The sequence below is a fragment of the Macrosteles quadrilineatus genome, unplaced genomic scaffold, assembly GCF_028750875.1.
Source record: "Macrosteles quadrilineatus isolate MER2022 unplaced genomic scaffold, UCM_ALF_1.0 Scaffold_8__2_contigs__length_117827958, whole genome shotgun sequence".
NCBI lineage: Eukaryota > Metazoa > Arthropoda > Insecta > Hemiptera > Cicadellidae > Macrosteles > Macrosteles quadrilineatus.
In genome coordinates, this window is record NW_026542601.1 from 85,921,359 (window position 1) to 85,935,388 (window position 14,030).

Consider the following 14,030-nt stretch of genomic DNA (forward strand, 5'->3'; position numbering starts at 1 on the left):
CAATCGAAGTATTTTTCAATTTATTTATTTACGTATACACCATTTTTACAGAAAAATACAGGATTTTTTTGTTACAAACATCTAGTCACAAAGATTATTCTTTATTTACAATAAATAATCGTGTTTGATATAGAGGACAAAAGAATTCCACAATAAGACAACCAAGACAATGCTAACGAAGCCTTGACTTGAACCGTTGGAAAACTATAGTTTGATAACAGTGAAGTTAACATAATCTCTATATTTTGTAACAAATTCCATTAAAACCTAAAGTCGAGGCAGCTTTAAGAACTGTTTAAATGTTTTAGCCAAATTTTCTTCATTACTTTATTAGTATATACTAAGAAAAGAAAAATACATGCCTCATTTTACCAAAAACTACATTCCTTCCTTAGACTTATAATTTGAAACCATAAAGTAAATGTAGTTACCCTTACATGTAGGAGTCATAATAACTTAAAAGTACATTTGTCTTTAAATATATGACTTTTCAAATAATACAAGAAAAAGGGCATTGGCCTTTTTATTTATTAAAAGAAACTGGAATCTCAGGCTATTCCGGATCTTGTAAACAACTCCAAAGCAAGTTATAAGTTATTCAGTAGCATTATTCCCTTCCTGGTGTGACAGAAAGTGCGGGAAAATATTATACCATCGACAAGAGTATACCCAATACAATATACATGATACCTTATATTTTCAACTTATGGGTTATATTATAGCTTAATAGAAATTAGATGTCACTATTATCTTTTGTTGCGATTTAGAGATATAACTGTTTAACGTTAATATAAATTTCAATAAAAAACATTCACACTAAAGACCTTTTTGTCATTTTGACACGAAAACTATTTGACGTAATAAAACTTTACACAGTAAGAACACGCATAAGTCATAGAATATTATAGATGTATAACCATAGATTATAGGTTTGATCTATGTTATTATTACATTCTGACCATTAAAATGTGTATAACCTAAACAAATGAGCTGCATTACACTTTGAATCATTTTTTTTAACTTCTTGAAATACCTATATCGAATATTATCTACTAAGCCACCCTAAGTGATCATTAACCATCAAAGAGCATTGAATTTCTAACCAATATATGTTCTACGTACCTATGACCCATACAACAGGTGGGTACCCCTTGGTTGGAGGTTGGTACACAGATGCTGTGGTGGTGTGGGGCGCCACCATACTAAGGGGCGCCACGTCCGGCATGTGCGCCACCCCGTTGGGCACCCCCGCCACCACTGTCTTGTCTTGCGACCCTAGGAACCTGAGCACTGCTACTCGAAAGTCTGTGTAAACTTCAGTCGGATGTCTCTCCCCATTTATCTGCAAAGAATAAATCACATTTTATTTTTATCATTTGGATGTAGCATTTTTATTGGAGTTTTGAGAGCGACGCAGTCTTATTTGCGTATTTGATATGAATGCAATATGTCTATCGCATAGAGTGAGATGAACCTTAGGGGTTTATCACTGATTGCAACCAATTGTTTATCTAGCCAAGCCAGGTTTTTGAAACCCCGTTGAATAAGGACCACTAGGCAAAGTTTCAAAACATCACTAACGTTTTCCATGATTGAACTGGTGATAATTTTCATGTGCACCCTATAAGTTACTCAGCTACACAGCAAGATCTCGTAACTACAAAAACCAAAATTAAATGTAAGGTACTGAGGTATTTTATAGGAACTACTGTTTACTCAATAACTGTCATATGATTATTTTCTTAGTTATTTTCCGTAATTATTTGACCCGCGAAAAAAATCTGCTAGCTTTCGAACCATTTCATTTGTGCATCATGTTATTATTTTATCATTATCATGTAATGATTACTTTTTATTTTTTTCCCTAACGTATCCAAAGTGTTTTCATACAGGTAAATGTATCTAACTATGCCATTTCAAAACCATCTGACTTTCACTAACCTACTAACCTTAAAAGCAATTACCCTACACTTTAAATAGAAAAGTGGCGAGGAAAATGACATGGTAAAAGATATAAGTGGTTACAAGGGTCAAGGTAATTATACAGGGTTGTGGAGGGGGAGTGGAAGCTACTGCATACTTGATACTGGCGTGACACAGCCGTATTGATCAGCTGTTACCAGATTCCCCAATGACGGTCATCTTGAAAAATTAATGAAATGTTGATGACTGTCTATAATCTTGGGAAAGATCAGGTGAACTATCATAATTCACTGGTTTATGATAAGGGAAGTGATCATTATGTAAATGCAGATGATGTTTTAAGATAAGTCGTTGGATTGGTGATGTTGTAGATTTAAATGTATAAAATCCCTGAATAAATCAATTTAAATTTATAAGGTAGGTAAAAAAAATGATGCTCAGTTGTGTTTTATTTTCTACTTTAATATATAAGCAGCTATATTTCGCAACACGTAAATTTAAAATAATTGAGTAATATTTTAAATTAAACTAGTAGTGAAACTCGGTTTTGTCCAGGTACAAATTAATGTATATTAGTGGTTATGGCATCACTTTTTTTTCCATAGGCGTACACAATTCTTGGTGCCAATTAATTATGAAATATGTGAAATATTCTTTCTCTACGGTAGAGAATTTGATAACATTATTGTTAAAAGGCACATAAAAATAAATAAGGTTTTTTCAGACCTGCGGAATTTGATAACCTTATTGTTAAAATGCACATAATAATAAATAAGGTTTTTAAGACCTGCGGATAAAAACATAACCTGCGTAAAAATATATTCTCACAGTTTTTATGAGAAACCCATCCTTGTAAACAAAAGTTACGTGGCCACCTATTTATTTACCTGTTATGCATTTTAAATCAAAAGATTTTACAGTGAAACAGCAACTTTGTCGATGTGAAAACCCTTGAAGCGAAACTAATAACTAATTTGCACATTGGTTATAAGTAGCTAGATACCACCTTCAATTTTATACTAACCTTATCTTACCTCTGTGGCCATTCAAACCTTAAGGGGTTTTTGGCTTTGCCAACTAACGACACACCTCAATTTTCTTCATCACCTGCCTCTTCTATAGTAGACACTAGTTTGGGGAAACTTCATTCTTTACGTGGTTTACCGACTTCGTTTTCGTCCAAGTGATCGTCTTCCTTGTGGAATACGCTTGGAATATTTTTTTGGGACATTGTAATAGACTTCCTTCAACCATGCATAGCCTATCCACCCGAGCATTTCAATTTTGAAAAGCACCCTTGTTCCTGGGTGTTTTCTTAATTTTTCGTAGCTCTTTGGCACTTTTTTATAGATAAAAAAATGATATTCAAGTCGAATTTTACAAGGTTTTATATGGATTCTACCATTAAAGCTAAACTCTTTCTAACAGAATATTAAATGCAAATAAAAAATCCATTACGAATGACATTATGTTAAATATAAGATGAACAAATGAGATTGTAAATGGAAATGCCAAGAAATTTTGGAAAATCTCAAATTGACTGTTTCTGGAAGGAAAAGTGAGATATAGCTCTCCAAATTGTGTATTTTAATCTTAATTTGCCCGCATAATAATCCCTTAAAATCTTAGACTCTAACTACCAAACACCCTGTATATATAATATATCCTTTACAAGATTTAGCGTGGAGACTTTTGTACTAAGCCAGCAACGTTGAAAAGTGAGTGTTTCCAAAGAAACAGATTTGACTAGAAGCTACAAATGTCCAACACCAAAGTTTGGCAGTTGTTGATGCGTCCATTACCTGTTGTAAACCATTACGTGAACGACTTGACTAGACAAAGGTAGTAATGGAGTTTAATGTTAAATTGATTACTGCCTTAACAATATAATAAGCAACTGGGTCAAGCAATATTACTTTATGATCGATTGTCAGCCCCAAGCCTTGCCTTTTGTTTATAGACCTTCAACCCACTCGACAAACTGTTCACTTAGTTTACAAGTCTCGACCTAAGTCTTATGATCATATAATTGTTATTTATACTTTTTATTGTTACTAAAAATTAAAATTCAACAATGCAGGTAAGTAATAATACAAATCATGGCCTATTTTAGATTTTAAAAAAGTAGCTTATGTTTAGCAATAAATATTACTAGCTCTTGTTTAGGATGCTTAAGAAATGTTTACCTTGAAAAAAACTGTACTTTGGATGATAGTGAGTGAGTAGTTTTTACAACTATTTTCAAATCTTTGTTTTTGTCACCCTAGTTAAACTAATTTGGTGCTCGGTATGGTTTTAGATTAAGTGTAGGCTATTTATTTTTAGTCTGCAAACCCCCCCCCCCCCAGATGTGTTAAACTTTCATGCAATTAATGTATATTATTTTAACTGTAAATTACTATATATCTGATTTAAAGTAGTAAATATGGCTCCCAATCGTAGCTTTTTAAAATATCTTTACTATGAGTATAAATTGCGAAATTTACATTATACGTAAAAGAATAAACAACTTTTCGTTTAACTTTCGGTATTTATGTACAAGCTAAATGTCTTAGAACCACTCGCATAATAGAATTTCGACTTTCAAAAAGTATTCAAATCCATATTACGGTAGGTAAGAAGTACTAGGTACTAAAAAGAAATTACTTAAGACAATTTAAAAGAATAGAAATCAGTTAAACCTAATCATACGGTAGAAACCTTCAGGTTAAAGGTAAATTAAAGAAAATGTCTTTGGACGAAAACTCTACATTTAAACGAAAGAATTTTCATCTTGCTTGAATAACTAAGCAAGCCTTAAACAAGGTAACTTAAACAAGAATCGCCTTCTGGTTAGAATACTTAAACATATGCACCTCAAATTGTGCCCTTTAAAAAAAACCAAACAACATTCAAATATTAGTTTAGATTTACAATTATTACTTGATTATTTCAACGCTACACAAAATATGTTTTCAAGGATTAGCAACAATTTAAATATAACAACCCAAACTATATACCTTCCGATATGATTTTGGTCTGTATATTACGATTGGTATCACTAATTTAAAAAATAACACTTGCATTTACCTTTTTTTGATTGGTTGTGAAAACCTATATTGTTGTACGCCTAACGCCTAAATTAATTTTAGATTCACAAGACAGTAGGAAGTAGATTAAAAATGTTATCATATTAAGTTCGTAGTATTAATGTCAGAGTAAATTTAATGGTTCAAAGAAAGATTAACACTAACCACATTTCCCAAATCAGATACGTTAGAAGCTAAATACTACTTTAACCGCCACCACTTTACAAAACTCAAGATCTAAGTGTCACTAATTATCGGAAATGTAATTAGTTTCAAAGCCGCAAGTTAATTCAACTTTCTTGTAGCTGATTTAACGTTCATCACTCAACGCAAAGTTGGTAACTGAGTTACTCAAAAGCTGTTATAAAAGGCTTAATGTGACCCAAAAATTGATCATTATCATAACTTTGTTTAAACTAACACAAATTACTTGGTCGTTTAGTAACAGCTTACTTGCTAAATAAATAAGACAAATATTTATTTGAGTTAAGGTGTTCCTGGGGACCAAGCTTTGCTAGGGGGAAATCATTAGTGTACTTTGAGAGTATTCTTCAATGTCATTTATCTAAATATTCTTTTATGTCTAGGGTGAATACCTTGTTGCCAACATAACCCTTGGTGGTCTTAATGGCTACCGGTTATGACAAACTTAGAGTATCATTGTCAAACCTAGACGACACCTTAAGTTTGTTGAATGCGGTAGCCATTGAGACCACCAAGGGTTATGTTGTCAACAAGATACCTCTGCATTCGTAATTGTTAAGTAATCTGGAACACCTCAAAAATGTATACGTTTATATGTTATTTTTGGAACTAACGCACCGTATAATCAAAACGTATAAATATATAATAATATCATACATTAAGGACAAAAATCTTTAATATTCCATAAGACCCTTTACTACCTTAAGGTCCATTTCCTATCCTGCGACTGTTACGACTCTAGCCGCATGGCCCTAGCCGCGCGTCTAGAGCCGTACGACTGGAGACGCTTCTCGCACATATGCATCCTTGTATTGGGGGTGTTTGGGGTTAAAAACAGATGGGTGTTGACGCACAAGTTCAATTAACCTTGAATCATCCATGATTTTGAAGGCACACACTTAAAACTCAGTATTAACTATCAAAAACCACACAATCAAACAACTCAGTATACTATCAATTCGCACCTCAACTCCGTATGTATGAACTATTTCGTTACAGCCGCGCGACTGAGCGACTGAACTGCTCACGGAGTGCGGCTCGAGCCGTCGCGACTGGACTGCTCCGTGAGCAGTTCAGTCGCTCAGTCGCGCGGCTGTAACGAAATAGTTCATACATACGGAGTTGAGGTGTGAATTAATTGATAGTATACTGAGTTGTTTGATTGTGTGGTTTTTGATAGTTAATACTGAGTTTCAAGTGTGTGCCTTCAAAATCATGGATGATTCAAGGTTAATTGAACTTGTTCGTCAACACCCATCTGTTTTTAACCCCAAACACCCACAATACAAGGATGCATATGTGCGAGAAAACGTCTGGAGACAGATTTCTAAAGAAACTGGCAGTTTGGTGTGCTGCCAAAGCTTCTTCCATGACGGTCAAAGTGCAACTGCACTAGTCACACTAAACGTGGGAGTCGCAGGAGTCGCGGCATAGGAAATAAGACAAGCGTCTCCAGCCGTACGGCTCTAGACGCGCGGCTAGAGTCGTAACAGTCGCAGGATAAGAAATGGACCTTTACTGAATAGAGTTCAAATCACAACCAACCCACATTTTGCTCGTTATATGGCTTTATAAAAGTGTTATACCTTAAAAGTCTATAACCACGAGATTTTTTATAATTTTCAGTAACCATCCTGTCTAAGTTTTCATCAATATTCATCCATCATTGAGCAGTTATTGTTGTCGAAACCAATAATAATGACTTTGATGAGGCATCAATCACAGACAGAGCGATGCGTCAATGATGACAAAGAGCTCTTCATTGCCTCATTCATCATAAGGTATCACGGCAATGAGGATGGCAGCGTCAATATAACTCAATTAACAAAACACAACACACTTTGATTAGGTTGGAGTTGAAATTGGCACAAATCTGTTGATTTTGTTAGCAAATAATTCTATAGTTAAGGGATTTATTGTGAATAACTATTCGTTTTAAGCTGTGAAACATATGACTACACAATTATCAATCAAAATCGTTTAGGTTAAATGGTAAGCTGTATTGAACCATTCAAAGAACATATGTTTGATTGGTCAGGTATATGAGTGGTTATCATGGTCGCCTGGTCATCAAAAGATATCCGGTTCGATCTTCAGGCAAGTTAGTGGCTTTTTGAGGGCTGAAAAAGGACCCAGCTGCACTTTGATCATCAAGAATTTCATACGATTGAAAAAAATAAAGTAAAACTATTATTGATATAGTAAAAAAATACGAAAGGAATTTCACATTATTCTACATCCATCCAAACACTTACTAAAAAAACGCACCTTTGTAGTACCACCATCTTAATTTATAATATAATATAAATACAATTTTATCTCGATACATTTTTTAAAATTAGTTTTATTTTATCTCTAGGGAATAATTTTTAAATTGTAATTTAAAACTATAAGAGAGAAAACAATGCTCAACAATGTGTTAAGGTGTAAAGGGGATACGAACAAATGAATTGTTCAGATTTAATTCCACCGAGAGTTTATATGGCGTGATTTGACGACTTGAGTTATTGAATTTCATTCTACTAATAGAACAAAATAAACTGTGGTCAATATATCTCCGGTTTTGAAAGAAATCATAGTTTGTTTGGAATTCCGATTTGATTGCCTTTGTTACAGCTGGAGCATATAAACTATCAGAAATTAATTTGAAGTTTCAGAACTGTGTTAACAATTCAACTGAATTGATGGATTTGACTAAAGTTATTAATTGTTAATCACTTTCCTGATTAAAAGTACTAAACATGGTTGAATTTAAAATACAATAAAATATTAATTTCTATTACAGTGGATATTCAAATGCAGATAATTCTGTAGCTCGGTTCCTATAGGAATATTTAATTAACCACATAACTATATCTTGTTCAACTAGTTTGATCATAATGAAGCAATTACGTTCATTAATCCTCTATTTGTAGGTAACATTGGCCTAATTATGGCCAGTTGCTGTCCTGCTTAACACAAACAATCATTATTTGATTTCCCACAATTATTTGTCATATTAGTCCAACTAACTGTTTATAACACAATAATTGTCAAGTATCTCTTCCAGAAAGAATACGTTCTATAGTGTTTGTATGATAATTCAAGTGCTTAGCTTCGATGGTTAAAGCTAAACATATTAGTGAGACCTGTAAAAACAGTGTTTTCCCACAAAAACATGTTTCATTACTAAAAGTAACGTTTTTAATAATAATATACGATAATACGGTAATCAGTTATACGTTGCTAAATGGAATACATAATATTACTTGGTTTGGTAAACCTAGTGTCTTTTAAACTATGACGACTGAAATTGGTTAAAGGATTAAAATATTAAACGTGGTGTGTTTCAATAAAACGCTGTGTTTAAATTAAATTGGCAAAACGTTGTCTTATCATTTTGGTCACTGACAAATTGCTTTTAAGTAAATCTTGATTAGTTGATATCCCAACCCTACAATCATGCATGCTTTAACTAGTATGACAAGGTTTGCAAATTTCATCCATATCAAAAATTTAAAAGTTTTTTTATGTAGATATGGCATTGTTCTTAGAAAACAAAACAAACTCTTAAATGTAAAAAATGTATTTAACAATCAAATTTCCTATAATTTTTTGCATTTTTTGAGTTAAAAGGTCTGTTGATAACAAATCCTAAATATTTTGTTTGATGAAAGTAAATTACAGAGTGTAATTTAATAACATAAGTAACTGGTAAAAAAACACTAGGTTTTCTTATTTCTCCTCTTTCACTTTTATAAAAAAAACCCCAAATTACCTGCTGGGATCTTTTTAACTACATAACCGTTTAGTTGCAACAGTATTTTAAAACATTTTACCAAAGTTATAAGCCATTACATTTCATGATAACCAGCCTGAGGTTAGTAGTGTGGTTGAAATGTTTAGCTAATGCTGTAAACTGTTGAACATACAGCTTTAAGGGTTCCGTTAGTTAAAGCCACAAGAACCATCTGGTATGGACGTTATCTTATCTGCTCACAGCTTCAACTTCTGTACAACTTGCTGTATTGAATCAACTTTGGCGCTTCAAGTCATATAACATTTTACTGAACAAATATATTAGATATATATGAGCTTTTGAGTCTTAAAATTCATTGTTGTAGCCCCGGAACTGTAATATATAAAATATCTGGTTTTACAATACCTTTATCAGTTCCAAAAGTAACTTTCGTCAACGTGTGTTACATGTTTCGGCGAGCTGCCATTGTCAAACACTTCAATACAGGAAGATGTAGATCCGCTTGAATAGCTTCGTTTTCACAACACATTACAGGACATACAACATTATACACGACACGTACGACATAAAACAATAAAAATGTAGTTTGATAGGCCTATCATGAATATGCAACATTGCCGGTACACGAGCTGTATTGAAGTGTTTGACAATGGCAGCTCGCCGAAACATGTAACACACGTTGACGAAAGTTACTTTTGGAACTGATAAAGGTATTGTAAAACCAGATATTTTTTTGAGTCTTAGCTGTGCTTTTTATAGAATATAATCTTAAAAACTGCAAAACCAAAAGTTTTCTTTTGACGAGTACAAACCTTGTTGAATGCATATCAAGATCCAAAATGATAAAAGTTATTAAAAATGTATATTGTAACGTTGTTATAGAACATATGTTACTACTCATGTCAAATTCCAAACTACTATGGATGGAAAACTAAGTAATCTGAATATTTTTGAAAAATATTTAATTTTTTTTACCTGTATTTCTTTTTTGGCAACATAACGCTATGCACACAATTAATTTATAAACATTAAGGATTAAGTTTTTAATCAAAATAAAAAAGAGAGAAATTGCGCACTTATGATGAAACTAATATTGTCATAATATTGAAAATGTATTAGTTAAAAGAGAGTAATTGAGTTATATCATATAAATTTAAATATATCATTGATTAATGTTCCATTAATGACTATTAAAGGGTTAACACTGTGACATGACCATTTATTTAATTGCATAGTTATAAAAATAAATAATTGATAGTTCATGTATAGCAAAATAAATACAGTTAACAACGAAAATAGCAATGATAAATAATGTATTGGTAGGAAATCGTTAATATAGTGCTACTTTTTCCCCTATTTAGTAAACATTATTTGAATTGTATTTAAATCACCGTAAGCTTTTCTTTATGAAGTCAAATAAAAATCCATGAGAAAAGCAGAAGAAATTAATTATTCAAATCGGACGAGTTTTAAGCAAACGCAAGGTGAACAAACAACATAACAATAATTTTTATAAAAATGTTCTATGATTAAAAATCAATAGCTCCAGTATTGTTTATGTTTTATTTTTATGTTTTAGCCTCAAAGTAATCAGTAAACTGTTGGCTTGAAATTTGAGATATTGATTGTTTAAATCAGATAGGTTCAAGATATTGTATTACTCAATCAAAAGTCATAAATTTTATCATTACTCGGATATGGTATTTATTTAAACGCTGTGGAGGTCTAGTTTTTTATTTTATTTTTTTTATTAAAACAAACGTTGGATATTTCTTTATTACGGTTAGGAACTTTACATAACTTATAGCATTTTTAGGTTATGCCTTTAATTTAAAGTTAATATTTACATTGATCGTATCGTTTTGATTGTTGCAAATTGAAACAGTTGACAAAACAATAAATAATCTTGGTTTGTTTACGACGGTAAAACCTAAAAAAGATAGTAAACACTTCCGCATAGTAAACATTCTTTTTGAGTAGTAATCAAGGCAACGATTAATTTTCGTAGGTGATAAACATATAACGAAAACCGGTCATTTCACAGTAGTGTAGCGAAAAGAATGCATACGTCTAGGTCATTGTTTGCACTATCTTTGACTTAAACAACGACGTATTTTGAACCTGACGTGTTTGATGTGTGCTGACGTAGTCATATGCCGATCAGCTGATTAATGGTTGCAGCTCTGCTAGGACGCTTTGTTGACTCTCTCAATTCATACAGTTGGATTTATGAGTTTAATTACTGTTTTGTAAGAAATGCTATTGCTATGATTAGGCTTTGTACGGGTCATAAGAAAAAACGTTACGTAACCCCAAAATATATTCAGGAAATTTTGTAACTGTGAAAACAAACATGTCCTTTTTTATACAAACGAAGATACCATCTCAATCCACGTGTAAATCCAGAATAATTATAACTGCATTTTAAACAGTAATTGTTTAAATAATACCTAAACCAATATCAATGTTTTTCGATATTTCATTTCGCAATAATTTGTTCTCCTTCCAATTAATTAATGCAGTTATATTTAAATACGACGTTTCCCATTCATGTCAGTTGTTTACGCGAAAATGGTTTATATTTAGTCAATAAGGTTTTGAATATTTATTTTTATTATAGACGCTTATATTATAAATACGTGATACGGTGGCTATAGATTTTTTATCCATAATAAATATACATAGAACTTCTGAAACAGAATTGACATTTATTACGATTGACTTATTATCGAGTGCAGTATTGACAATATATGTGAATATCCATGCATAGAAAGCTTTACAGCTACACACTCAGTGGTCCAACTAATCTCACTCCATCTTCAATACAAACATCGCCTCGTGATTCCATTTCTGCCTCGAAACCGCTGATTTAGACAATGTTCAGCGGAGCGTAGCAATCACTCTCTGTATTCATTGACTCTTGTTTGTATATTGTTTTTATATATATATATATATATATACATATATATATATATATTTATATATATATATATATGTTATATTTTGTTCTATAATTAAATGAGTTTAAGTTAGTTCTTGATTTTATTTCGCCATATATATATTTATAAATTGTATAGGTTAGGACTGACCTTGGGTACTTGGGGAACTTAAGCACCGTAAAAATTACCTCAACAATACTCCTTAATAAAAAATATATCCTTATCACAAAAACGTTACGGTATTTTTTCTTACAAATTGAAATGAAGGCTATGCGTAATTTTCATATTAATACACTCAAATTGTCATCTACATAATCTAAATGATTAGTTTATAGATCACTGGTTTAAGTATTTTATTTTACACTATCTATGTATAAAACATAGAGTAACACTTCAGTTGCCAATTTAGTTAAAGTTTAATAAACATGCTTATGAACATTTACATGATATTTTTAAAAACAATATACAAACAAGAGTCAATGAATACAGAGAGTGATTGCTACGCTCCGCTGAACATTGTCTAAATCAGCGGTTTCGAGGCAGAAATGGAATCACGAGGCGATGTTTGTATTGAAGATGGAGTGAGATTAGTTGGACCACTGAGTGTGTAGCTGTAAAGCTTTCTATGCATGGATATTCACATATATTGTCAATACTGCACTCGATAATAAGTCAATCGTAATAAATGTCAATTATATATATACAAACTTATATCAATTCCAAATTTTTCTCGTATTTTTTCCATACGTGTGGCTGAGAATATAATATTTTCAAAACATTTTAAGGTCTTTTGAATACAATAAAAGGTTAAGTTACCTGTGTCCGCCAGTCGATCCTTATGTGCTGTGTCCTATTACAGGATATGCATTTCGGCAGAATAAATTGCCATCATCGGTCCTAATATAAGATCTTGATCTTCCCCGTTGGGGAACTATTCTTTTGAATAGTTTGTTATGGTGTTTTCATACCATAACTTGTTGGGCCTGACGATGCATACATACTTGTTTTATAGATGCAGTACACAATGCTTTCGCCTGGGAGAAATCGTACTAGATCTGTTATTTACTCATTCATAGCCTAAGAATGTCATAGAGGGAGCGACCTGGTATAGTGGTTGGAGCACAGGACTTCCGTTCATGAGGTCCTTGGTTCAAATCCCGCCAAATCACTAATGTGTTTTTCTTTGAATTAGAAAATATCCATTGGAATTACAATGTTATCAAAGTGATAAAGCTACAACCCCCAGGTCTAGCCTGAAGTAATGTGAAAACAATCCCGAGCTCGTGCCTAAGGACAAAAATGGATTATCAAATGGTTTAGAAAAAAAAAAACTAATACTCACAGCTATCAGCATTCCTCGCTGGTCGTAGTAGTCTGCTACTGGTATGACGTTCTTGTAGAAGTTGGAGAGTTCCATACGAGCCAGGCTAAGTACCACGTGGCCTAGTTTGGCTCCGTAGTCTATCTGCCTCTCCAGTACCTTCTCTCTCCAGGCTACGAGGATCACACCACTCACTATCTGGATCTGGAATGGAGATTAAAAATAGGAATATCACTTGTAAAATGGAGACTCGACTAAGGCTCATTTTAACTCTAACATGAATTGAGTATATAGCTGTGTTAGAAACTATAAGATCAGCTGTTTTTGCCAGGACCAAAATGCAACTGCTACAAATTTATAAACACATAAGTTTATTGACTTTTCTCAGGATCAGTCCAGTGATTCTGGTTAATTTAGCAATGTAAACGTCAACACTCAGATACGTAACAATGTATGCTATATCACTATTATGTATGCTATAACCATCGATCTCTATTATTACATCGATGGCTATAACAGAATTACAAAGTAACATTGAAATTCATGTTAACAAGACAATGTAGATGATTAATTATTGGGTTTTTTAGAATATTTGAAATTATAAATGGTTTTCTGTCATTCATGTAAGAATCCGATATCATGTTGACGGGGATGTAAAAGTTATGGAAAACCAATTATGGATTGGTGATTAAGGAGCTCGACGAATAATTAGAAAACAACCTCAATGTTAAAGAATGTTCAAAAACTCCTTCATTGACTAATTGCTTATCAACCAAGTTACGAAGAGTCTTTTGAAAAGTCAATATTAGATTATAGTTTTGTCACTCTAATCGTTA

The 14,030-nt window shown here is 32.5% G+C and overlaps 1 protein-coding gene across 1 annotated transcript in view; it reads right to left on the reverse strand.

The window, feature by feature from the left end:
* LOC129000524 (adenylate kinase isoenzyme 5-like) overlaps positions 1 to 14,030 on the reverse strand; it is a 44,312-nt gene that overhangs the window by 5,250 nt on the left and 25,032 nt on the right. Inside the window, exons 5-6 of the mRNA XM_054427486.1 lie at positions 13,216 to 13,398; positions 1,123 to 1,342 (exon numbers count right to left, since the gene is read on the reverse strand). Coding sequence (XP_054283461.1) covers positions 1,123 to 1,342; positions 13,216 to 13,398 — 403 coding nt within the window. The remainder of the gene's footprint in view (positions 1 to 1,122; positions 1,343 to 13,215; positions 13,399 to 14,030) is intronic.